Source organism: Entamoeba histolytica, genomic scaffold (genome assembly GCF_000208925.1).
Source record: "Entamoeba histolytica HM-1:IMSS scf_1104750518017 genomic scaffold, whole genome shotgun sequence".
NCBI classification, from domain to species: domain Eukaryota; phylum Evosea; order Mastigamoebida; family Endamoebidae; genus Entamoeba; species Entamoeba histolytica.
The window spans coordinates 1-26867 of record NW_001915083.1 but is presented as its reverse complement, the minus strand read 5'-3'; the positions used below and the strand labels follow the sequence as shown (position 1 = coordinate 26867).

Genomic DNA, 26867 nt, shown 5'->3' with positions numbered 1-26867 from the left:
ATTCCATTGTTTACTTTTTATTAAGTTCTCTTTTTAACCTATTCCTTTTTCTCTCTCAAAATTTTTCTTAAACCCAAATCACTTCTATTCAATTTATTTGTTATTATTAATACCCACAGTAATTCTCAATACATCCAAAGATACATCTTAAATAACATACTGTACATCTACTTGGCTCATATTTTTCTTCTTCTTTCTCTTCTTTTTCTTGTCCTTCTTCTTGCTCTTTTAAAATCTCTTCACTCTCTCTTTCACTACTCATTGGAATCCTTTCTTCTTCTTCTTCATCTTTTAAATATCCAATAAATTCTTCAACACTCAATTCTTTTTCTGCTCCTTTCATCTCTATACTTTGAACTGGTCTTCCATTAATCTTTTTCCCTACTATTTTATCCATTGCCTGACAAATAATGTCTTTTGATACTTTTTCTTCATTTTTCTTGTTAACCAATTTAAAAACAAGTCTTCCAAATATCTTTTTGTATTCTTCATCTATTATCTCTTTATTTTTTATTTCTTCTCCCATATTCTTGTAATATTCTTCTATTAATTTACCACTTCGAATAAAGTCTTCTCGTTCAAGTTCTCCTTGATTCTCAATATCCGCAATTTCAATGAAATAAATACTGTCTGCTTCATTAATTCCTCCTGCTTCAAGACATTCAACACACTCTTTATAGCCTAATTTATTTCTACCTTCTTCTTTGATTGAATCAAAGTGTTGAATACTTTTCTCTATTCCTTTTATTTCTTCTTGATTTCCTGTAGGTGTACAACACTTTATTAATGCCTCTTCTTCTTCATTTGCAAGTTCTTTAAATTTAAGTAAATCAATCCTTTCTTCGTTCTCTGCTTTTTGTCCTATTCTTTGTAGTATTTCTTTGAGACTTTTAGCATTTTCTGCTGCTCTTTTACATCTCTCAACAACTATATGTCCATCAATAGGTCCATCACTTCCTCCACTAATTGCTTTGAACATAAAAACATTTCTAATTTCTGTACGTTGTTTATCCGTTGTTACTGAACTTACTTCTTTATTAAATCTCCTGATTAAGTTAAGTGTCTCTACAAATGTTTGTTGATTAAATCTATCAGATGAAGAAGACAACCCAACTAATCCAGGAACTTCATCACAATATTTGTCTTCATCTTTTATAACTGAAATAACTCCGTTGAAACTAATAAAATCATTCCCTTCAGACACGTTTTTGAATATTTGTTTAGGATCCATTTCTGATTATAACAAAAGCCAATTTAATGAGATAATTGTCCTATCAAGGGTTTTTCTCTTTTACTTCTTCTCTTTTTTGTTATTCCATTATTTGTGTTTTTAAAATATGCATTTATCTTAAAAAAAAAATGCAAATTTTAATTTAAATTATAATTAAAACTAGTAAATAAAAAATTGTAGTAAAAGTAAAAACAAAATTACATTGTACTGAATTTTATATAAATTTAGACATTTTTATTTTTATTCAATACTACCCAATGATATTAAAAATAAAGTATTAGTGATGAAGTTTCATAATGAATCAAAGAACAAAAGACAAAAGTTATTTGAAGTGAGTGTTTTAAGTTTTCAAATCCAAAAAAGAAAAAGAAAATATTAAAAAATTAATAATAAAATTACTAACAAAAAGATAAACTTTTCATAATGAAATCTCACCTTAATTTTTGTTTCTTTCCTAATAATAAAACTTGTATTTAATAAAAATCAACAAATGTCACATAAGAACATTGTTGTTCTTTTCATAATTACTTTTTATTTTAGAATAGTCTCTGGTGACTGGTGTGAATTTTCTCCTAATAAAGCTTCTTTTCAATTCGGAGAACCATGTAATTATCCAAGTCAGTTAGAGTGGAGAGGTTGGAAACATGTAACTTATGTAGAGACAAATAAAACTGATTGTTTCTTATTTGTTAATGATTGTTGTGGTGCTGATAGATCTGATACAACAAAAAATTATTTATTTTTTAATGACACAGCTGAAACACCAAATAAGTATTTGTATTTTAAACATGAGCCTTCAACAGCAAATGGAAGAAAGACGTTAAACTTAGATTTTTGGAGAGAATCAACGTATTTAGATACTAACTATGTCTTTGACCTTGATGGAATTCCTGAATATTCTACTTTGTATCAAGGAGGAAGAGTTGCATCAGACTCATCAACTACAACACTTATGTTACACAAAGTTATTGTTTATTTAACAGTCAATGATACTTATCATGAAAATATTATTTTAGATTATAAAGAAAGTATTCCACCATTTCTTCTTATTGAAGGAGATGTTTCTGTTACAATTAAAACAAATTATGATACTCCAACATGTACGTATCATTATTCAACAAAAGGAACAAAATCCACTATAAAAACACCAATTTCTGGAAAGGTTTCTGGATCATATAAATCATTTAGTATTTGTGATATTGATGGGTATTCTCGAGTTACTCTTTGTCCTTCACAAATAACTCCTGAAAATGATTGTACATGTACTTTTAAAAATTTTGAATATCAGAATGGATATTATGATTGTTATTATATTAGTGAACATAGAATTTTTAATATTAGTTCAGACCAAGAACAATTACCTGTAGAACAAACATGGTATTCTTTTACTAATATTGGTGATACGACTTTGTCTATTCCAAAACGGAATAGTCTTTCATTTGTTGGTGTTGTAGAACCACCAGAATATCCTATGCGTTTTTATGGTAAAGTATATTTTAATAATACTCTTAAAATTACTAAAAGTGATGTTTATTTTAGTATTGGTACGTTCTATTTAAATAAAATAAAAATACAGGAGTCTGTTTCAAATGACGCTGTTCTATTCAGAGGAAAGTTAATGATTGATACTGATGATGAAATAACAAGACTCGAGAATATTGGTATTAGACAAGTACCTTGTGGTGATTCAACAAGAAGATATATCAAAACAACAAGCTCTATAGAGTGTAAGTGTACACAGACATCATCAACCACTTTTACTCAATTTGATTGTGATGATTCAACCACTAGAAGATATGATAAGTTTACATTAGTTCTATCTCAAGACTATAATGGAGGAAATGTAAAAAGATATTGGCAAAAAATTACCTCAGATACAGAACTTAAATCCGTAACAATTACTGGTTCAGGAATTAATGTTGAAGATGTGTGTGATTTTAGTAAAATTTCAAATATCAATATCAACACTGATTTAAGATGTTCGTCTTTGAAAATCAATTTAATGTCATCTATTTCTGTTAATGAAAACTCGCAATTCTCATTTGATTCAATCACTACAGTTGGTGATACAAACTATTCAAATTTAGATAAAAAGGCAATAATTCAAGTTAACTCAGGTAATTTAGTTATTTCAAGTGCTATTAAAATAGATTTTACTTCTATCACTGCTGAATGCTTTGAATTAGCTTCTTCAGTCTCTCCATTTTCTGATGAATTATCATTAGTAGAGTCAAGTGACCATAAAGTTTATGCATTGGATCGTTTGTTAAGGGTATGTAAGAAGGATGTTAAAAATAATAAGGTTCATTGCACTATTTCAGAATCTAATTATAAATTTGCTTATCAACAATGTCCATGCCAAGGATCAACTTGTTATATCCAAACTAGTCTTGATAAAGTCACAATCCCTGATTCAACTAACATTGAAAATGCTATTCTTTTATTGTCTCAAAATGTAATGTTTTTGAATGTCCAAAGTATTGATAAAATTCAAATAACGGGTGATTTTGATATTACTCTTGAAGGAACTGGAAGCATATATATTGGGGCAATTGATGGATTGTCTCACAAACCAACACTAATCACTAAAGGAAATACAACCATTGAACAAACTCTTAGTGCAATAAAGTATAATCCACACTCAAAACTAACGTTCTTATCACAAAATACTTTAATTGAAGATGTTATTGAAACAGACACATCAATGATTACCATTGACCGAGCTGTGACAAAGTTAAAATTGAATAGTTTAACTGGAGCTAAACATAAAGAAACACCTCTTTTTGATACCGTTACAGCATCATCACCGTTAAATATTGATGGTATGCCAACAGTCTCTAATATAATGAGGTCAGTAGTAAAGAACACCAAGAGAAAGATTGAAATCACCCAACCAGAACAAATTAAATTTAGTTGTGATAGACAAGCTATTGTTATCATGGAAGAAGGACAAACCTCAGTCACAAAAGAAAACTGTATGACAATGAACCTTTACCAAGACAACGTATTCAAACAAATGAAGGGAATTACGTTGATGCCCAATAAGATGTAGACTTTACTTGTCCATGTTCATCTAATCAAAAGTCATGTTTCAATCATTCTAGCAAAAGGAAGTACACAAATGACAATAAATGACATTGAAGAATTATATATTTCTAATAGTGCTAAGTTAACAGCAAGCTCTCAGAAGTTTAAACTTATTACAACAAGTGGGGAATCAACAAACCATTTTATAATTGATGGAAAAAATAACTACATTTATTTAGATGGAATTGTAGGACAAACAATTGAATTTAATGAAAAAAATATCATTTCTGTTGCACATGGTGGATTGTCACTAACTACCATGAAAACAGGTGCATCAAGTAATATAATTATAAATGAGAAATCTAATTGTACTGATATGTACATTACCACTGAAAGTGTAAAATGTTTAAAATGTGGAGAAGGAAAACCAGTTGAGGGAGATTGTCCAGAACGACCAATTGTTAGTCATTGTGTTAATTACTCAACATCTGGGAATTGTGTTGAGTGTGAAGAAGGATATTACTTACAAGATAAAGCATTACAACCACAAATTTGTTTACGATGTAATAAGAATTGTAAAAAATGCAATTCACATAATAAATGTATGCTATGTGAAGATGGATATAAAGTTGGATCATCAAATATGTGTGAGTCAGTTTCATCAGAGATATGTCCAAATTATATTATGGGAATGTGTAGAAAGTGTCAAGATGGAAAATATAGTTCAGATGAACAAAGTTGTAATAAGGATTGTTCAGAACTCCATTCAGGGTGTGGAATATGTAACACAAATAAGAGAGAGGGGTGTTCAATTTGTGATATTAGTGATGGTTATGTGTTATCTTCAGATCAATGTGTCAAACAGCCAAGTGCCTCTCTTGTATCACCAAATGGTGTTGTTCAATGTAATGATGGATGGTTCAATGAAGATGGAACATGCAAAGAATGCAATCAAAATTTTGGACCAAAATGTACAAAATGTACAGCAACAAAATGTCTTAGTTGTAGTGATTCATACATTATCAATTCAATTGGGATTTGTGTTGATAAAACAGATTGTTTATTAGAAAAAGATTCAACTTGTTATAAATGTGTTTCTGGGAAATATTTTGATGGTTCTAGCTGTGTTGATTGTCCATTAAAATGTACAGAATGTTATAATTCAATAAGTTGTATTACATGTGAGAATGATAGTTATCTTGTAAATGGATTGTGTACTTCAACAAAACCAGAAAACCAATGCACTGAGTATCTTGAGGGAAGATGTATTAAATGTAATGTGAGATATTATCTGTCTAATGGAGAATGTTTACCATGTGATTCTAACTGTTATGAATGTTTTGGTGATAAGTCTTATTGTATTTCATGTAATGATAAACACACACTACAAAGAGATGGCACAAAATCAATATGTCAAAGTGATGATATTCTTAATACTAAATGTACTCAAATGATGAAAGCAGGGACTGGATGTGCTATTTGTAAAGATGGATTTTACAGAAAAGACGTTGACTGTCAAGAATGTATAAAGAATTGTACGAAATGTTTGGATGGAAGTAGTTGTATTTCATGTGAAGATAATTTCTTTTTGTATAATGGAAGACAATGTATTTCATATGACATGTTAACTTCATGTAAAACTAAAACTCCAAATGGATGTACTTTATGTGAAGATGGGTATATTGTCAAAACACCTTATTGTCAATCTTGTCTAGAAGTAACAGAACATTGTACATCTTGTTCACTAATTTCTTGTTATTCCTGTGAAGAGAACTATATATTAATAGAAAATAAATGTGTACATTATAGAGCTATTGAACACTGCTCTAAATCCACTGACTCAAAATGTAGCAAATGTGATTTTTGGTATAGTGTTTCAACAAGTGGAACATATTGTCAAAAGCAACCAGTAGTATGGTTCATAGTACTAATATGTATTTTAGGAAGTATTATAGTTATTTTAATTATAGCAGGTATTGTTAGTTTGTCGTGGTACTTTATTAAGAAAACAAATCAAAATAAAAGACCGGCTAATGTTCATTATTTCTTTATGAAAGACACAGACATAATTTTTGAGCCATTAACAGGAAGGAGCTATGTCGTTACTGATAAAAAAGAACTTCATTTTGATAAAAATAAAGATGAACTTATGATTCCAGTTGGAGAAGAAAGTACTGATACTATAAATGTTGGTAATGGTGGTAAATCAAAGTTAAAAATTCAATTTACTGTGAAAGAAGATGATATGGCGAAGTTTCAAGTTAGAGTTGAGCCAGAGATGGCTATATTAACAAAAGGAGAAGGGTGTGAATTTAAAATATCAATTAAACCAGTTTGTACATGTAAGATTTCTGAGACTATTCAATTATTTTCTTTAGACTTCAAACAAGGAGTTATTGTTAATGAAGATGTGTTACTTGTTACAGAAACACAAATGTCAACACGACTTGATTATGATGAATTAATTATGGAAAAACAAATTGGGGAAGGATCATTTGGAACTGTTTATAAAGGAATGTTTAGAGGAAATTCAGTTGCCATTAAAGTAATGAAGATTCCGGATGACGATGAACAAATGGAAGAATTTGAGAAAGAAGTACATATGTTAGATAAGTTTAGGTCAGAATATATTGTACATTTTTATGGGGCTGTATTTATTCCAACAAAGATATGTATGGTAACTGAATTTGCAAAATTTGGATCATTAATGAGCATGATAAATAAGAAAAAGAAATTAGACAAATACCTTAGAATTAAGTTTGTACTTGACTGTGCTAAAGGAATTCAATACCTTCATACTAATGGTATAATGCATAGAGACATTAAGACTGATAACGTATTAGTTTTTTCAGTTGATAAAGGTATTCCAGTTAATGCTAAGTTAACAGACTTTGGTTCATCAAGAAATGTTAATATGATGAGGAGTAATATGACATTTACAAAGGGTATTGGAACACCAATGTACATGGCTCCAGAAGTTCTTGACCAATCTAAATATTCTGAAAAAGCTGATGTGTTTTCATTTGCTATTGTAATGTATGAAACCTTTATTTGGGGTGCACCATATCCTAAAGAAACTTTCCCATTTCCATGGAATATTGCAGAATTTATTTCTCAAGGAAAAAGAATGCCTCAGACAAAAGATATGCCTGACTGGTATTTCCGAATTGTAAGTATGGGATGGGACCAACAACCATTGAACAGACCAAAAATTGACAAAGTCGTTGAAATGATTGAACAAAATTACAATGAAAAACTTCAATAATTTTTTATTTCTTTACAATACTTTTTTAATACATTTAGTTTTTGACTTTTATTCTTGTCGTGTTTCACATTCAACACTTGAAACATCTGAGACATTGTCAGGAAATTCAAACTCTTCTGAAACAGTAAAGATTTGTTTTAATAATCCAAGACAAGAAAATTGTTTCTTTGTTAAAACATTACGTCTTTCTTCAATAATACTATTTGATGAAAAGAACTTTTTATTTTTTGTACTTAACCCATGAGACCAATATAATGTTCCTGAGAATGAAATAATACTAATTAAAAGAATAACAATTAATTGAACTAAAACATAATAATTTTCTATTTATTTTAGTACTTTGCTTTTCATAAAAATTTAATAAAAATAACAAACCTCCTTCAATAATAAATATAGCAAAAGGGTCAATCAAAGAACCAGAATAAGAATAAAAAGCTGATAATATAATTGATGCAGTGACTATAGCAATTAGATAAGAAATATAATGATTTTTAGAAATAAGATACACAGACATTCCAATTGTCAATTTTGGAGAAAATACATTTAAAAAGATATAAAAAAATCCTTCTTGTTCTGCCCATTGACAAAAATTGGGATGGAGTTTTGAAGCAATAATATGTATTTTTTTAACTAAATTATTTAACATAAAACATATGCCTATTCCAATTACTGTTCCAATTACATTAATTATGGCACCTATACCTGCTCCAAGACAATACCCACTTAATACTTGGTGGGGAGATAAAGGAAAACATAAAATAATTGCAATAATATTAAAAAATAAAAATGATGGAAGTGAAATAGAGTAACGACTTTGTGTTTTCAGTTTGTCTAATACATGAACAATTTCATTTACTCTATTTTTGTTTGAAAATAAAATAATACCAATAATTGAACAGATGAAACTCACCAATAAAAACCTTATAATTTGTAGTGTGAGTGAAGACACTTTTTTGTTTGAAAGAAAAGCAAACATCATAGAACTAATGAATAAGATGATAGTAGTTTATGGAAGTAGATAGAACTAACAAGAACTAATAAAAATAAATAAGAATGTAAGAAACTTTAAAATTATAATAATTAATTTGGTTTAAAAAAAAAGAAAAAACAGTTAGGGTAAAACTAATAATTTACTTGGATAGTCAATATGTCTAAAGTTATCGTTATTGATTGCCATGGACATGTTCTTGGTCGTGTAGCTTCAGTTGTTGCAAAGAATCTTCTTCTTGGAAAAAAATTTGTTCTTGTTAGATGTGAAGATCTCCAAGTATGTGGAACACTCAAAATGAGATTAGTTCAATGGGAACTTTATCAAAGAAAAAGAGTTAATACTAACCCAACTCGTGGTGCTTTCCATCATCGTTCACCAGCAGATATGGTTCGTAAAGCTATTAGAGGAATGCTTCCAAAGAATAATTATAGAGGAAAGCTTGCACTTAAGAATTTGAAATGTTTTGAAGGATGTCCAGCACCATATGACAAAATGAAGAAATCATCAATTCCAGCTGCAGCAGCAATTTATTCATTCAACCCAACAAGAAAGAGAACTCTTCTTGGAGAACTTGGAACTGCAGTAGGATGGAAATATGCTGATGTTGTTGCTAAAAATGAAACCGAAAGAAAAGAAAAAGCTGCTAAATGGTATGCTGCTAAACAAATGAAACAAAAGGCTATTGCAGAAGCTAAAGAAAAGATTCTTGCAGATGAAAAGTATAAGGCTAAAGTAGCTATCCTTAAGAAATTTGGTTATGCTTAAGTCTAAATTAAAAATTAATTCTCTTTTGTCTTTTTTATTCTTTTTTCATTACTTTTCATATTTTTATTATATTTTAACCATTGTGATGTTGTGTAGTAAGATAAACTTTAATTAACTTTGACTTTCTTCTCTTAATGAGATATACCTCATAAATGCAGTATAGTCTAGTTTTGTTTGTTGAGAATTTATCACTTGTTTGATAATATGTCCATCTTGTAAATAGATGATTCTGTCAGCATAACATTCAATATCAGGATTATGAGTAACCATAATGATTGTTGTTCCTATTTTTTGATTTAATTCAAGAATTAAATTCATTACTTCTATTGTATTTTTGGTATCTAAATCTCCTGTTGGTTCATCCATTAATAATAATTCTGGTTCATTTGATAATGCACGTGCAATAGTAACTCGTTGTTGTTCTCCTCCTGACAATTCAGAAGGAAGATGGTTCATTCGGTCTTGAAGACCAACTAATTCAAGAAGTTTAATTGTTCGTTCATGTCGTTGTTTTTTATTCAGTCTTCCAAGTATTTTCATAGGGAGTTCAACATTTTCATAAGCAGACATTGTAGAAAGGAGGTTATATGTTTGAAATACAAATCCTATTTTTTCTAGACGAAGGTTTGCCATAAAAGATTCTTTTGTTTTTTCATTGATTTCTGTTCCAAACATTGTAAGTTTCCCATGAGAAGGTTTATCAATTAACCCAATCATATTGAGGCATGTAGTTTTTCCTCCTCCACTCGGACCACGTAACATAACAAATTCTCCTTTTCTAATACCTAAAATCTCAGACTTACTACCAAATGAAATATCTCTAACAGCAAATACTGATTCATTTCTTCCTTCTATTTTATACTCTTTTTCAAGATGTTCTGCTGATACTATTACTTCTCCAAATAATTTGTTTTGATTAGAATTTATTATATTAGGATTAGATTCAGTCAAATTTTCAAGTTGAAAAGTAGGACTTGTTTCTTTGATTAATTTATAAGCAAACAAAGGAATGTCAGATTTTTCTACGTTGCTATCATCTTTAAACGACTTTTGCATAGAAAATAAGAATGAAATAAATAATAATTTTTATTTGAAATTTAAATAAACAAATTGAAAACAGAAAACATTAATAATTATTTTATTTGTTCGACAATTAATACAGAAGATGGATATAACTTAACTTCTGTTAACAACGTATTTTCATCCATTAAATCAATTCTTCTTCTTGGTAAGTTTCCCCAAATAATTAAGTTTTTTTCATTAAACTCATTACGAATTATTTCTAAAACATCCCCAACAGTATAGTTTTCATAAATTTCTATGATTTTTGTTTGTTTATTTAGGGTAATTTTAATCTTTCCTTGTTTCCCTTCTTTAGGTTTATTATATACAGAAACTTTGTGAATACATGGTTTAACTTCTTGAGTTGGTTGCTGTATTTTAAGTTGAGGATTATTTTGGTTAAATGAATCAACAATATCTTGTGATTTTTTTAAACTTGTTTTCGTTGATTCTGAAAGAAGAGAGTCATCAATTTCAATAATGTTTGTTGTTTTAGATGTTGTGGTATCATTCTTTAATTGAGAAGGTTTCTTATTTGCACCAAAACAAATTAAATCACTATTATCTTCTGAAGAAGAATCAGAAGAAATTTCACAAATATTATCAGTTTTTCGTTTTATTTCATCTTTGTTTGGATATTCATATACCCTTATTATATCTTTAAGTTTTAGACTTAATTCTTTTTCATCTCTGGCTGTTATTAGTTCAAGTAATTCTCCAGTAATTGGGTTATGTAATGCAATGCTAGGCATTTTTATTTTGTATCGCGTTACATAGTCATCACATGTTTTTATTGAAGAAAGGCCAGTTGTTGATGTTGAATAGTTATTAGCAATTGCAGTTAGTGGTACCCATAATATGTAATTTCTAGCCATTTGCCATCTAACAGATGAACTTTTCCAAACATCTCTAATGAATGTTAAGCATTCTAAATCATTTTCTTTAAAAACGTATGCTAATATCCATTTATTTTCTTTTTCAGCTCGTTCACAAGCTGCTCCAAAATCACCAAGGACTGATGATTCGCTTAATGGTACAAATTGTTGGTAATTAGTAATTTTCCCTTCGGCTTCATCTTTAAAGTTTCTAAACATAAAAGTATTTGATTCAGTTGATGTAGGTGTCATCAGTTGTGTTATCTTTATTTTTTCAGGAGCAAGGTAATTTTCATCTCCTTTAAGAGCTATTTCTTCATTTTCTAAATAAGCATTGACACTAGTTTCCAAATTTCCATTACAATTGTCTAAATATAATTTTGCGTATTCTTCAGGAGCGCCAGTGAGTTCTATAAATTGTTGAACTTTTGTTGGGAGATTCATTGATTTGTTAGTTTTTGAAGTATTTTGAGTTTTTCATTCAAAAAAAAACAAAGAGAAAAATTAAAGAAAAAAGAGATTAATGAAGGTTTTGTTGGTATTTGTATGTTCTATTATAAGTGTTGACAGGTTGTTTTGTTGTTTGTTGTGTTATAACAGTTTTTTGTTTACTTATATCAGTTGTTATACTATTTTGTTTTAGTTCAACACCTTTAATTTTTTGACTTTCTTGTTTAAGAGGAGTTGGTGATGGAGGTTGAGGTAAGGATTTAGGTTGGTGTGTTTGGTTTGGTTGAGGAAGTGGTTTAGTTTTTGGAGGCAGTCGTTTTCGATTAGTTTTCTTTTGTAATATTCCAAGAACATCAGCATCAGTAGACCTCATAATTTTTGTTGTTCTTTTTAATACTCGAGACTTTCTATACACTAAATTATCAACATCATTTGGAAATATGTCATTAAAATGGGTAATAATTTCTGAAAGCACATTGATTCCTTTTGTTAAAAGAATAGTGTCTGTGTCATCAAAAGTAAGAAGGGAAGGTGTTAAACAAACAGCAATATTCTTTGAATTCATTAAATTAATATCTTCATAAGCGGATATTTTATAAGACAATTTCATAATATACTTAAATAAAGTAAGATGTTCAACTGGTAATGAAGTTATTACTGACTTAATTCCATGAATGCCATTTGAATTATAATTATTAATAAGACTATTTGTTTGTTGTTTATCAATAACATGTGTTGGTAAATCTCTTAAAAACCTTTTAAAAACTGCTGCAACTAAATCTGGTTGAAGGTCTTCAAATGAAGTTATTGCCATTCTAAGATACAATTCATCAATTTGATGTTTATTGCCTGTTGTTATTTCTCTGAATATTCCAGGAACAGTAAATCCTTTATCATACAGATAATTATAAATTGATTCTACTGCAATGGGTAATTGATTTTTTGTTCTTTGTTCAGCTACAAGAATTGACTCAATTGTTTTATTACAATATAGTGCAGATGGTTGATTATTTTGAATTACATATTGTTGTTTTAACTATTAGTTAAATTAATATTATGAATATTAGTTTTTATACAAACAACAAACTTCTTGTGCATTTGAAATTAATATGTTCATTGCTTCATTCTCATTAAAATAAACACTTCCTGCATCAAACATCATTACAAATTGATGAATATAATTGTTATAAGTTAATGGATTATTCCATGCTATCATTTTTTCAAGTTGGTAATATTTTTGAATGACTATTTCTTCATTTTCATCAGTAAGATGATTTTTAACATCATTTATTTGTTTAAATATTGGTTTAAATGTAATTTCTTCAATACACTTAAGGTTTTTGCTCGTAGTAAGAAAAATGTTCATCATTAAAGTTAAAGACTCTCCAATAATATTTGTTTCTTGCTGACCTATTTAATAAGAAATTTATTATTTAATCAATAATAATAATCAAACCCATTCCACTACATTCCCAATGTTCTTTTAAATACCTCACTTCTCCATCAATTAATTCAACAAATTTATTTAAAATTTTATTTGTTGATTGAAAGAATTTTTGTTGTTTTTGCCAATATCCATCAAATTGTTGAATGTTCTTTCTCTTTTCATCAGTCATCAATATACTTTCTTTTATATCACTAGTAGCTTTTTTAAAACCTTTCCAAGCATTTGTTGACATATTTTTATTAATTTTTATATCTAAATTTTGAGTTTGAATTATCGTTAAAAATATATTTTTATATTTGCTAAAAATTTACTCTTTTTATGTTTTAATACATACTTAAAATTAATACAATAAGTGTTTCTTCTCTTTTATGTATTTTTTTTAAAAATGTATTATAACATAATCTCTCTTAAAAATGAAGAGCTCAATATTTTATTAGTTTAAGACAGTAAAATATTTATTATATTTAAGTATAGAATTGAATATGTACTTTTTTTATCAATTTACAGTCTATTTTGATTCATTATCTTATTTATTTTTAAAAAGTCTTTTAATATATGTTATTTTAAGAAATAAGTCTATTATATTAAAAAGTTATTCATTATTTTGGTTATTGTTTTTTTAACCAAATTTAATTGGTTAAATTTATATTTACTCATTACTTGTTGATATTAGAAATAAACTTTACGAAAAAAGAATTACATTATGAATGAATTATTTTATTTTAAAGAGTATGAATGATTTAATAAAATGAATATATTTCATGAATATTTTCCATAAACAAAACAGACTTTTTTCTTTTTGTTAAATAATTTATGAATGATTCTTTAATTAAAGTTATTGCGAATTTTTCTTTCCTTTCGATTTGAAAGAAAAAAAGAATTTTTAAATCAAAAAACTAATAATTTAATTAATGTTACCAATCCCAAGGTATCCAATTCAACCACAACAACCTAATGTTTCAGTGGCACATCCTGGATATGAACAACACACATATTCTCAAAAAGAAATTGAAGAATTAAATAATGAAAATTTAAAATTACAACATGAAATTGAAATGTTACAAGAAGAAATAAAGAAATCAAAAGTTCATCCGATTAATTTTACTCCACCAATTGCAAAATTAGAGGTAAATCCAAAAATTTATCGATTTAGACCATTTATTATAAAATTAACAATAAATACAAGTTTTGGTATTGAATTTACTGGAGAAGAAGTTCTTTCTGCTATTACTAAAGCAAAGATAAGAAAAGAAAATGATATGTTTACAAATATTACTACATGTTGGTGTTCGTCTAATAAAGAAGTAGTTGAAATTGGTGTTTCAAATACTGGAGCTATTGGACCTTATCAAACAGATGAAGGATTTGTTTATGTTCTTGACCAATGTAGAAGCCATTGCACAAGTAGTAGAGATCATCATCATGGTAGATTAATATTGGTTGTTGATCAATTACCAGGAATACCACCAATCCTTTCTAATGGATTTGAGTTATGTGCTAGAATTAAAGGAGAATTACCAGAAGATGTCATTCCATATTCTAAAGACCAAATTATAACACCTGTTCCAAATGTAAGAGAAAAACATCGTGTTGATTTACAATATGATTCAGTCGATTTATTGTTTACAGCAGTATTTGTATTTGCATCATCAATGACACAACAACAAGTAATGGAAACATTGAATGAAATTGTCTCATTTTTGAAGAGTACAGAAGGGTATATTTCAAGTTATTCAACAGACTCAGCAGGAATGTATGTATTATATTGTTATTATTCAACATATCCATTAAGTTGTTCTGCGTCAATACAACTTAAAGCATATCTTTCTAATGAACAAAAAAATTATATGAATCAAGATCTTCATTTGTCTGGTCAAATGAGATTGTTAGCAGTAAGTTTATGAACATTTCTAATTGACTTATAAAAATGAACAAACCAAAATACATTCATCTTTTCATCTCAATTTTATTTATACAAAAGTATATTTTTATTCGTTATTTCAGGTATTTGGATGATTAAAAACAATGATATATCTTGTCTCTTCTTTATGACATTTAAACCTAAACAATCCAAAAACTGAGGATATTTTGAAGAATGTATGTCCAAAACAAATAAGAATTAACACAACCCACAGTTATTTTTAATGTTTTTATATAAGATTTCTCTTTAAATCAAAAAAATCAAAATATTCTAAAAACAAATAAAATTAAGTAATGAAGTGGCATTATCTTATTAGATTAAATTGTACTAATGAAACAAAAGTTTTTTTAGGTATTTTATTTTATTAATGATAAGTCTAAAATGGTTTGTCTATAATATAAAAGTATAATTCTATAAAAATATATTCATAAACTAATAAACAATCAATTTCACTTATAATATCCAACAAACAATGAAATAGTCGTTGGTTTGTGAAAATAAATCTAGTCCATCTTTTCTTTGATATATATTATTGTTATTCAATAAGTATTAACTAATTCAAATGATTGTTTTGATATAACAAAATGAAGAATTGATGAAATGTAGTAATAAATACTATTTAAAACATTAACATCAAAACTACATGAAGAAAAAAACTATCTCAATCAAATCATATTTCAATAATTATTATGGTTTTTGTCTAAAAACATAAATGTTAAATGGTGTATTTAATTTATTAATTAATCACTTCATTGCATTCCATAACCATTCTACAAATTGCTTTCCAGTTGTATGGAATGCAGAATATTTTGTGTGAGGAACTTTGCTCTGAAGAAATGATTTGTCAAGATTGATTCTAACAAGCATGGTATTTTCACCTTGTATTGTCCAATTCTCAAAAGGAATGAGAATATGAATTGGTGTATTTCCACCAACCCCAAATTCTATAAACAAAACTTTCCCATTTTTGATAGCATCCTCAACATATTTTGTGAACAGTGGTGCCATTACCATATGTGGTTTTTCAACAAAAAACTCATCTGACCTTAGGTTTTGTGTCATTTCTTTTCCACATTTAGGACATTTTGGAATACAAGAGTCTGGGACTTCAAATGTCAATGGATTTATATTCTCAAATATTTTATCCATATATGGTTTAAAGAGATAGACATCTTGGCTGCATGGTGTTGAACATTGAATATACTTAAAATCCCCTTGTGGATTGAAAAATTTGTTCATATCATAACCTGATCTTTCAAAAAGACCATCAACATTTGTTGTTTTAACAAAATAATTCTTATTATATTTCTTTAGTAAATCAAGTAATTTTTTATATGTATCAAATTCATGTTCATTTACTTCTTTATATCTCATGTAATCTGCCATTACTGCAAAAAATCCCCATTTTTGATTTTCTGTTTTAAAGTCTTCAAATCCCATGGTTTGATATAATGAATTAATACCATATTCAAATAGTGGATATCCCATTTCACTAAATAATTTAGTATCCATGAAACTTAATCCTGCATCTACTGATAATCCTGCACCTGCTCCAATAATAATATGAGTAGCATTTTTAAAGAATTTAATAACACGATTAAGTTCATTTTGTTGAATTTCAGTAGGTGTAACCATAATAGATGTGTTTATTCTCGGTGGTATTATAATATCTTTTTCATTACATGTTTTGTCAAATTCTGTCACATTCTTTGTATATATTTGTAAATCATTATCTGAAAATACATCAAAAATTACTTTTTTAATACTTGTGAATGGATTTTCATACAACCAATTTATTACTGTTTCAATTGCAATCACTGATGCTACATTTTGTGGAAATCCAAATAATCCTGTTGAAATACAACTAAATGCAATAGACTCTAAATGAAGGTCATCTGCTATATTTAAACAATTAATATAAGATGATCGAAGTAAATTACAATGAGACTCTTTCAATTGAGATTCAACTATTGGTCCAACTGTATGAATCACATATTTGCTTGGTAAGTTATATGCTCTAGTAACTTTTGCATATCCAGTTGGTTCTTCAAATCCTTGTTTGTTCATGATGATAGAACAGTCTCTTCTCAATTGTGGACCAGCAAATGTATGAATTGCATTATCAATGCATAAATGATGTGGAACAAAACAACCAAGTAATTGATTATTAGCTGCATTCACAATAGCATCAACACAAAGTTTTGTAATATCTCCTTTCCATAATGCTAATTTATTTGAAAATAAGAATGAATGTCCTTGTTCTTTCAATGTAATTATGTTTTTAGAATAGACAACATCTTTGTTTTTTTCTTGAAGCATTTGAGAAATAAGATCCATTAATTCATTATTTTGGCATAATTTTTGACATTCATCTGGTTCTATTTGGTTCATTAGACTTCTATAAATCTCCCATGAATTAAACTTCTGTTCATTATTAATCTTCTTCTTTAATAATTTTTCAACAATTTCATTGCATAACACCTCCCAACTTGTGTTTGTTGGGTTGGATTTCTTTATTTCTTCAAGAAGATGAATATCTTCTTTATAATCCTTAATGGTTAGTGCGAGTTGGTACATTCGGTATGTATTTATTGGTTGGTCTGAGTTTAAATATCCTAATAAATACATCAAACTATCTTTATCAGTCAAAACCCCTCCATCTAAAAACTTCTTCCGTTTATTACATCTATTTTATATCCTTCTTATTTCTTCTTCCTCTGTTTTTTCTGCACGTCAGCTGTTTCTTATTTATTTCTCTTGTCTTTCTTTCTTTGTATTTTCTTGTTTGTCTCTTTGACAATGTTGGGTCTTTAGTCACCTCAACAATCAACTGCAAAGACACAAGACAAAACGTAAAACAATTAGTTGTTCATAATTTCCGTCTTATTTTTGAAAAATAAACTTGAAATTGCATTTATTAGAGAAAAACAATGTCTACAACTCTGGGTTATGTCAAAACTATATTAGAACAAATGGTTGCCATTGACAGTCAGTCGTCAAACGAGAATCATGAAGAAATTACACATTACATGACTTCTTTATTAGAAAATGACCTTGGCTTAATTGTTGAAGTTGTTCCTTACTCAAAAAACCCACATAAACATAATATCATTGCCTATAAAAGACTTGGATTTAAAGTTGTCCTCTGTGGACATCTTGACACAGTCAACATTGGATCTGGATGGACAAAAGAGCCACTCAAATGCACAACCGAAGTAGTTGATGATAAGACATATATCTATGGAAGAGGAACATCAGACATGAAAGGAGGGAATGCTGTCATTATTGCAACATTAAAGAGACTGATTGAAAATAACAATAACATTGATGACATTGCCATATTCTTTTCTACAGAAGAAGAGGTTGGAGTTCGTGGATGTCAAGACTTTATGGTTTCACATAGACACATGTTTGAGTCAGTTGAGACATTTGTTGTACTTGAACCAACAAATCTATATGTTGGGTCTGGACAAAACGGACATTATTGGGTAAAGTATACTTGTCATGGAAAGTCAGCTCATGGGTGTATGCCTCAAGATGGACTTAATGCAATAGACGGGATGGCAGATTTAAATTGTGTATTAAAAGAGGCAATTACAGCACCAGATCTCAATGGACATGTTATATTAAATATAGGAACTGTTTGTTAATGTTAAGTCAGTAAGATAACCAAAAATTAATTGTTACAGATTGAAGGTGGAGATAAAGTTAATATAGTTCCTGACCTTTGTATTGAAACTGTAGATTATAGATTCTCTCCAAACGTATTTGATAAGCATTTAGAAGAAATTATTAAGAAAGTAATTGACCAAATGAATGAAATATCATATGCTCAATATGAATATGAATTTATCAGTAAAATATCAGCCATTAAATGTAGATCAACAAATGTATTATTAAACAAACTAAGTGAGTATATGAAATCTATTAATCAGTTTAAAGAAGTTTCATTACCTTATGGATCTGATGCAGCTGTCTTTAAAAAAGAATTTCCTTCTTCAGACTTCATTATTTTTGGTCCTGGGACTGTTGAACAAATGCACAAAACAGATGAGTTTGTTGTTCTTGAACATCTCAATATAGCGATAGAAGCACTTGTAACGGCATTAAAGGGAAGATAATTGAATAAAGTTCATATAGTTTTGATATAATAAAGTAAATGATAAAAAAAAAGAATGAAAAAAAAGAAAAATAGTACTGAGTTTGACATATTTCAATGGCAAACCGATCAGTCTACTCAGTAGCAAAAACTGAAAATACATTTGGAGCAACACGTGTTGATGAAGAAGAGGCATTTGATGCATTTGACGATTTTGATAATATTCAAGAAGAAGAAGTTAAAGAGGAAGTTGTAGAACAACCAAAAGAAGTGAAAGAAGAAGAAGTAAAAAAAGAAGAAACAGTTAACGAAATAGAAGAAAAAGTTGCAGAAGAAGAAAGTCCAAAAGTTGAAGAGAAAACGACAAACAAAGCAGGATGGTGTTTTGAAGATTTTGAAGGGTCAGGATCAATTAAACCAAAGATCTATGCTAGTGCAGCAGGAGGATCAAATGTTAGTGTAAAGAAACAACCAAAGAAAGTACAAAATAGTTATGCATCAACATCATCGAATGTTGATTGGAATAAATATAAAAATGCTAAATCAATTAGTTCAGACCAACTTTTTGGAAGTGATGAACCAACAGCATATGAAAAACAAAAACTAACACAATATTCAAATGCAAGTGCTATTGGATCAGAAGAATTCTTTGGGAAAGAAGAGAAGAAGTCATACTCAAAAATCGAAGCAGATGATGAATGGAGAAATGATGAGTTATCAAGGATGGCAGATTCTATAGCTAATGGAGCAGTGAAATTAGCAACAAAAGCAAAAAGTTTATTTGATGATTTCTAAATCAATTTTTTATTAGTTTAAAATAATGTTTTTAAAAATACAAAAAAATAATAAGAAATAAAGAAATGAAAAAGAAAAGCACTTTTTCCAATTCATTGGAATTTAATTTAAGATCTGAAAGGAACTTAATAATTAGTGAGATGATTCTCAATGTTTTACTAATTTCATTAGCATTTGCTGACACATTTTCTAAGTCAGGATGTTATATTGAAAAAGGAGAATATAAAGTAGAAAAGGTACAAGAAAATAAAGAATATCTTGTTGTTGGAACATTTAATGATACATTATTTATTCATGGGTGGGGATTTTTACATATTAATAGTGTTCAATCCACATCACTTGAAATGGATCTTCAATTAGCAAAATGTGCAGGATTAGTTGAAGGATATTTAACATCACATAGAATTCGGGATCATATGAATAATCAACGAGCATCAAATGTAATTGAAGAATGGGATAAAGTTACTATGGAATATATTAATAGAAATATAGCATATTCAAAACAACAAGCAAAAGATTTATCATTAAGTGATCCATGGGGAAGAGCACTTGGGATAGTTTTAGCACAAACATTTGGAATTAGAGAAGGAGCAATTATGAAAGAGCCAGGATTAGATATGACAGAAACAGACATTTTTATATTAAATTCAGATGGTGATCTTTCAGACCTTCAAAATATAGCAGCACATAATCTATGGCCAGAAATGAAAGGATTTAAACATGGAAATCATACAAGATTTAGTGATGCATGGTATGATGTTCATCATCATTGTACAGGATTAATTAGACTTACACCAAATTATCAAGATTTATTTGTTGCACAAGATACATGGTCATCACCAACAACAATGAATCGTATTTTAAAAGAATATCATATACAATATTTTGATAAAGCTATTGGAAGTAAAAGAATTTTATTTAGTAGTTATCCAGGAATAACACATTCATTAGATGATTTTTGGTTAATGGACAATGGACTTGCTGTTATTGAAACAACAATGCATTGTTGGAATCAAGACCAATTTGAAAAATGTACACCAGATAGTATTTTAACATGGATTCGTGTTCAAATAGCTAATCTTTTATCAAGTAAGAGGGGAAGTGGTGTACAATGGGCTAAAAACTTTATCAGAGAAAATTCAGGAACATATAATAATCAATATATTATAATAGACTATAATAAATTTAAACCAGGTAAAAGACCACAACCTGGTACTCTTTATGCTATTGAACAAATGCCAGGTTATTATGGAGCAGGTGATAGAACTGAAGAACTTATTAAAAATGGATATATTCCATCAGTCAATGCACCATTCTTTAATGATGTTTATAAATATGCAGGAGTAGGAGAAAAATGTGAAGCAGATAATGACTGGTATTTTGATTATTGGAAATCAGACAGAATGAAGTTAATTCAAAGAGATGCACCACACATTAATACATATGAAGACTTTAAAAAGTTTATGAGATATAATGGTTATCCTAATGACCCATTAGTCAATGATCCTGGACAATTTATTCTTTCTAGATATGATTTAAGACCTAAAGAATGCATTCCAAGTCCAACTAATCCAACTATTCTTCATTGTCCATCTAATTTCGGAGGACTTGATTCAAAAACAATAAATTATGAACGTGCAATCTCTTTGAAAATAGATGCTATTTCATCCCCTCAATATGAAAACCAACCCGCTTATGAATTTGGCAAAAAGCCATTTGACACTGCTATTTATAATGGTTTACCAGAAAAATGGACATTCCCATGGATAGTTTTCAATGAAGATGGATTTTAATTTAAACTGATTTTTTATCTTTATTATTTTAATGACTTAAATGTTACTGTCAAATATAAATGAAGTGTACTTTCTTTCGTGTGGATAATTCTTTCTAATTAAATCTTCTTCAATGAATCTTCATTTCCTTCTGAAACTCCCTTTCAAAACAAATCACATCAAATCAGAGTATCAGTATTAGTGGATAATGTCAATGAGCAGCGTGAATAACAGTAACTATGAAATAAACATGCAATGGAAGAGAGGAAGATGAATGACAATAACAATACATTGTTTCATTGAATAATACTCCAATATAGTTATAATTTCTTTTTTAATAAATACTAATTCTTATATTACAACAAGTAATATTTAATCATAATAAATTATTGCATCATTTGCAACATTATCTGATACATTTTTAATTCAAATACATTATCATAACAAGATAATAACAATGAGAGTCAAAATATGAATTGTATTATATTTGTGTGGTGTTTCAGATGTGACATTTTCGATTTCAAGAATAATAAATAATAAATAAATAACAAATAAATAAGAAAGAATGATTGTTTGTTGTATTTTCAAATTAATTGATAATTAATATTAATCAAGTAATGAAATGAGTATTAATGAGAATAATGTAATTTAAATGAAATGAAATAAAAAGAATGGTAAATAATTAATATTTCATTGAATAAAATATTATTTAACTTTCATATTTCTTATATTAATTATTACATTAATTATTCATTTTATTTAAATTATTATTTATTTAAAATATAAACAATCATATCTTATATTAAATTATTGAAAATAAATTTAAATAAAAATTCATTTAATTTATTTAATGTTTTTAAATTACATCACCAAATATACAGTAGAAATATAACCATTATCTTTCTAATGTTGTTCAATCTTTATACATATTTATTAACTTTTTAATTACTTCTTCTTTATGTTGAATAGTGCTGATAAATTATTTTCTAATTCTTCTTAGTCAATAAATTCAATATCTTCTTTTACAAACACAAATATTTTAGTAGTTTTGTTTTTTATTTCTTTCACTTTTTTCCTGTTCTTGTTATTTTTATGAAGAATATTTTATTTAGTCTTAGTTCTTTCAATTTCCAAATCACAATAATTAATTTCTTCTATATATTTCATTCTTTTATTTCTTTGCAATTTCATTATTTTTATTTGTTTGATTATTCTTGTTTAATGTTTTGTTCTTTTTTTCATTAATACTATGATAATCAATATATTTTTCAACTTCTTCTACATTAATTGGTTTCAATGACTTTACATATACCATCATTCTTATAATTGCATTTTCTCATTGTGTATTATCATAACAAGATGAACTTTTTGATTCATCAGATTACATTGGAAATTTGTTATTTTCTAGTTATTCCATTAAAAAATTCCAACAAATTTTGTTGATATTTATCTACTTTGTTTTCTTCTTTTCTTCATGAACTTCTTCATGAATATATTAATAACATTTAATTAACATGATACAAAAAATGTATCTAAATGTCTGATATTGGAAAAACATTCTGTATTATTTTATTAATTGTTTTATTATTTTGTGTAAACCTTGGTTGAAATTCAAGACATTATTAATTATTTAAAATTCTTTTGTTCTTTTATATATAATCAACTATTTATTCATATACATTCTTTTCATTCTTCTGTGTCTTGTAATACATGTATATCAATAACAAATATATCTCATTTATCACATTCTCCATATTATCCTTTTATTTCTTTTGTTTATGATTTTGCGTTATTATTTTCTTTGAAAACATTCTTCTTCATTTTGAATTTACAATTTGTATTTTCCATCACTTGTGGTTCAAAGTTTAAATAAATTAATTTCTGTAATAGTCATTAATTGATTTTAATTGTTAGTTATTTAAAAGTAATTAAACATAGCAATTATTTGTATCAAATTGAATAATGTTATTTATTATTAAAAAACATTTCATTTTCATTTGAAATAAATAACTTCAATTCTTCATTTTTTTTAAATATTCATCATATTATATGTTATTTAAATGAAAAAACAACAAAATATCTTTAAAAATAAAATATTTTATCGAATTTCACGCAAACATTATTTTATTTATTTTATTATAAAATAATTTTCTATTAATATTATTTTTATTTAATTTTACATAAAAATATATTTTTGAAATAAATGAATATATTTATCGATAATTTAACACGGCAGTTTGTTTTTATTTATTGGTTTGAAATACAAACATCATTAAATAAAAATAAATTTGTAATGTTATGATTGAATTAAAAATGAATAAATAATTTTACGTATTTTTGAAATATATTTATTATTATATTTTTTAATTTCCATTAAACAATTATTTATTATTTAGTCACAATGATTATATTTTTATTCATGAATTATCAATTAGAATGAATGATATTAAATAATCAAAATAAAATAATGAAATATGATAAAATTATTTATTATTTCATCTTCAATAAACAAAAGAGAAATATTAATAATATTGATATTTTCTCATATTAATTATTTTATCATTTAAAACATTGATTATTTCTTTTAGTATATTGTTATTTAATATAATTTTATCATTTTATTTGATTCTTTTATTCATTCATTTCTTTGATTCAATGTGTATTTATAATATTTATATCATTTCTTTATACTTTAATATTATTTATTCTTCATTTATTATTTTGTTTTTCATTAATAAGAATGTTTTCTTTTTAATTTCATCATTTTAATTATTCTCATTGAATTATCATTTCTTTATTTCTTATTTTATGAATGAATATTTCATCATTATATTATTATTATGTATAATTTCATTTATTATTAATACCATCATTTATATCATTTTCTTTTCTTATTATTATTATTATTGTTTCATATTATCTTATTTCATTCTTTCTATTATTATTTATTATATTTCTTATTAAATTACATCATCATATTCAACTATTATTTGATATTTCATTATTTGATTTTGTATTAATATTTGTGTGTTGTTTATGATTTTCATTATTCATTTCTCATTTCATTTTCATTTAATAAAATAGAAGAATAAAAATAATAAAAGAAGATAAATAAAATAAGAATAAAATAAGATAAAATCAATGATATTGTTATTATATTATTATGTTATTTTAATTTTGATTTTATAATTATTATTTTATTTTTATCTTTTATAATCATCATTCATTTCTTCTTTTTGTCATTTCCTCTTTTCTAATCATCACTCATTTATTCTATTTCTTTCCATTTCATTCTATTTTCTTTATTCTTGTTGTTATTTTATTGAGTTCTTCTTTTATCATTTGTCATTTCTTGTTTATTCATGTTTGTTGTATATTTTATTCTTATTATTTATTTTATGTTGTGTTATTCTTATTTATCTTTCTTATTATGTTTTGTTTATTATTGTTTAAATAGAAAATAAGAATGAAGAAATAATAACATAAATATGTTGATGTATTTTATTATTTCTTTATTTGTTTATTCTTATTTCTATTATTTTATTCATTTGATTCATAATGAATTAATTCAATGAAATGATACAAATAAATTGTTTATTCATTTCATTTTATTTCTCTTTCATTCTTATTTCTTTTCTTATCTATTAAAAACACACTCATTGGGTGTGAAAATTTCATTAAATGAAATAAAATATTTCAACATTGAATTATGTCAATTTTTAATTCACCATTTCATTCATTGGCAGATGAACGAAATGGCTGTTCATATTCTTCATTGATTTGTTTTTCTATTCTTTTTTAGTTCATTTTCAATTATTCAAGATTGAATCATTTCATTTCAATTACTATGATTCGTTTTGGTGTGAAACGATTTGGAAATTGTTTTCCACAAAGTGCGTTTGATATTCCTTCATATTCAAATGAATTTTGATCACACCATGATTGTGTTTTATTATTTTCTTTATAAACTTCAATATCATCTAATCCAAATGCAAACAAATCATTATTTGATTGATTATATAAATAAAATGCATATTCTGGTAATTTAATATCAAATTTCTTCATTCCTTTCATTCTTCCCTTTGATTCTAATGAAAATACAAATGATTTTGAATCATTTATATAATCATTAATTTTATCAATTTTAGAATTAACATATCCTCCAAATTTATTTCCTTCTTCATCTTCAATAATAATTATTATATGTTCTTTATTCATTATTCTTTGATCAAATACTGATGTATTTCTATTCCAATCGTCTTTATCTGAATCAAATAGTATATTTGATATTCTTCTTTCTGTCCATTCTTCTATTTGGTTAATAAATACCTTATTCATTTTAATTTAATTTGATGTTTATAAGTTCAAAATATGGATGTTTAAATAGTTAATACACGTTATTAACACATCAAGTCAATCATTATTTTTACCATTTTATTTTAAATAAATGTTATTTTTATTTTTTTTACAATAACAATAAATATATAATAATATTAATAATATAATTATAATAAAATTATAATATTGTTATTTTCTATAATTAGCTTATTTTATTTTTAGTATTTTTTATTTTTGTTAAAAAAAACAAAAAAATAGAAGAGAAGAAAATTAAATTTTGTTTTATTTTTATTATTTCATCTGTTGTTATTTGAATCCTCATGTTTTATCAACACCACTTCAATCAAATTAATTTAATAAAGATAATAAATGATCAATAAAAATAAGATAATAAAATAAGAATAAGAAATAAAAGAGAAATGATATAATTATTATAAATACACAATAAAAGAATCAAATAAAATGATAAAATTATATTAAATAACAATATACTAAAAGAAATAATCAATGTTTTAAATGATAAAATAATTAATATGAGAAAATATCAATATTATTAATATTTCTCTTTTGTTTATTGAAGATGAAATAATAAATAATTTTATCATATTTCATTATTTTATTTTGATTATTTAATATCATTCATTCTAATTGATAATTCATGAATAAAAATATAATCATTGTGACTAAATAATAAATAATTGTTTAATGGAAATTAAAAAATATAATAATAAATATATTTCAAAAATACGTAAAATTATTTATTCATTTTTAATTCAATCATAACATTACAAATTTATTTTTATTTAATGATGTTTGTATTTCAAACCAA

General features: G+C 26.4%; 13 protein-coding genes across 13 annotated transcripts, besides 1 other annotated feature; 7 read left to right on the top strand and 6 right to left on the bottom strand.

Annotated features, from left to right (window-relative positions):
- Nucleotides 1-106: 106 nt before the first annotated feature.
- EHI_114440 (uncharacterized protein) lies at nucleotides 107-1231 on the bottom strand (the record flags this gene model as incomplete). Its single annotated transcript, XM_001913991.1, has 1 exon — nucleotides 107-1231. One exon carries the CDS (start codon nucleotides 1229-1231, stop codon nucleotides 107-109), a length of 1125 nt encoding a protein of 374 aa, XP_001914026.1.
- Nucleotides 1232-1721: 490 nt separating this feature from the next.
- Nucleotides 1722-4283, top strand: EHI_114430 (uncharacterized protein; the record flags this gene model as incomplete). Its single annotated transcript, XM_646819.2, has 1 exon — nucleotides 1722-4283. The coding sequence occupies one exon, from the start codon at nucleotides 1722-1724 to the stop codon at nucleotides 4281-4283; it is 2562 nt and encodes an 853-aa protein (XP_651911.2).
- A 69-nt stretch (nucleotides 4284-4352) lies between these two features.
- On the top strand, nucleotides 4353-7523 carry EHI_114420 (tyrosine kinase, putative; the record flags this gene model as incomplete). The annotated part of the gene is made up of 1 exon (XM_644636.2): nucleotides 4353-7523. The coding sequence occupies one exon, from the start codon at nucleotides 4353-4355 to the stop codon at nucleotides 7521-7523; it is 3171 nt and encodes a 1056-aa protein (XP_649728.2).
- Nucleotides 7524-7571: 48 nt separating this feature from the next.
- EHI_114410 (uncharacterized protein) lies at nucleotides 7572-8037 on the bottom strand (the record flags this gene model as incomplete). Its single annotated transcript, XM_644635.2, has 2 exons — nucleotides 7572-7846; nucleotides 7899-8037. 2 exons carry the CDS (start codon nucleotides 8035-8037, stop codon nucleotides 7572-7574), a joined length of 414 nt encoding a protein of 137 aa, XP_649727.2.
- Nucleotides 8038-8670: 633 nt separating this feature from the next.
- EHI_114400 (60S ribosomal protein L16-B, putative) lies at nucleotides 8671-9279 on the top strand (the record flags this gene model as incomplete). The annotated part of the gene is made up of 1 exon (XM_644634.1): nucleotides 8671-9279. One exon carries the CDS (start codon nucleotides 8671-8673, stop codon nucleotides 9277-9279), a length of 609 nt encoding a protein of 202 aa, XP_649726.1.
- EHI_114390 (ABC transporter, putative) lies at nucleotides 9098-10335 on the bottom strand (the record flags this gene model as incomplete). Its single annotated transcript, XM_644640.2, has 1 exon — nucleotides 9098-10335. One exon carries the CDS (start codon nucleotides 10333-10335, stop codon nucleotides 9391-9393), a length of 945 nt encoding a protein of 314 aa, XP_649732.1. The 3' UTR covers nucleotides 9098-9390.
- A 77-nt stretch (nucleotides 10336-10412) lies between these two features.
- On the bottom strand, nucleotides 10413-11660 carry EHI_114380 (uncharacterized protein; the record flags this gene model as incomplete). The annotated part of the gene is made up of 1 exon (XM_644639.1): nucleotides 10413-11660. One exon carries the CDS (start codon nucleotides 11658-11660, stop codon nucleotides 10413-10415), a length of 1248 nt encoding a protein of 415 aa, XP_649731.1.
- Nucleotides 11661-11736: 76 nt separating this feature from the next.
- On the bottom strand, nucleotides 11737-13345 carry EHI_114370 (RhoGAP domain containing protein; the record flags this gene model as incomplete). The annotated part of the gene is made up of 3 exons (XM_643765.1): nucleotides 11737-12702; nucleotides 12754-13076; nucleotides 13123-13345. 3 exons carry the CDS (start codon nucleotides 13343-13345, stop codon nucleotides 11737-11739), a joined length of 1512 nt encoding a protein of 503 aa, XP_648857.1.
- Nucleotides 13346-14024: 679 nt separating this feature from the next.
- On the top strand, nucleotides 14025-15017 carry EHI_114360 (uncharacterized protein; the record flags this gene model as incomplete). The annotated part of the gene is made up of 1 exon (XM_644637.1): nucleotides 14025-15017. The coding sequence occupies one exon, from the start codon at nucleotides 14025-14027 to the stop codon at nucleotides 15015-15017; it is 993 nt and encodes a 330-aa protein (XP_649729.1).
- Nucleotides 15018-15778: 761 nt separating this feature from the next.
- On the bottom strand, nucleotides 15779-17662 carry EHI_114350 (uncharacterized protein; the record flags this gene model as incomplete). The annotated part of the gene is made up of 1 exon (XM_643763.1): nucleotides 15779-17662. The coding sequence occupies one exon, from the start codon at nucleotides 17660-17662 to the stop codon at nucleotides 15779-15781; it is 1884 nt and encodes a 627-aa protein (XP_648855.1).
- Nucleotides 17663-17964: 302 nt separating this feature from the next.
- EHI_114340 (acetylornithine deacetylase, putative) lies at nucleotides 17965-19155 on the top strand (the record flags this gene model as incomplete). The annotated part of the gene is made up of 2 exons (XM_644646.2): nucleotides 17965-18675; nucleotides 18724-19155. 2 exons carry the CDS (start codon nucleotides 17965-17967, stop codon nucleotides 19153-19155), a joined length of 1143 nt encoding a protein of 380 aa, XP_649738.2.
- Nucleotides 19156-19250: 95 nt separating this feature from the next.
- On the top strand, nucleotides 19251-19928 carry EHI_114330 (uncharacterized protein; the record flags this gene model as incomplete). The annotated part of the gene is made up of 1 exon (XM_650298.1): nucleotides 19251-19928. The coding sequence occupies one exon, from the start codon at nucleotides 19251-19253 to the stop codon at nucleotides 19926-19928; it is 678 nt and encodes a 225-aa protein (XP_655390.1).
- Nucleotides 19929-20068: 140 nt separating this feature from the next.
- EHI_114320 (uncharacterized protein) lies at nucleotides 20069-21721 on the top strand (the record flags this gene model as incomplete). The annotated part of the gene is made up of 1 exon (XM_643760.2): nucleotides 20069-21721. One exon carries the CDS (start codon nucleotides 20069-20071, stop codon nucleotides 21719-21721), a length of 1653 nt encoding a protein of 550 aa, XP_648852.2.
- Nucleotides 21722-22047: 326 nt separating this feature from the next.
- Nucleotides 22048-22218: a repeat region.
- Nucleotides 22219-26867: the final 4649 nt, after the last annotated feature.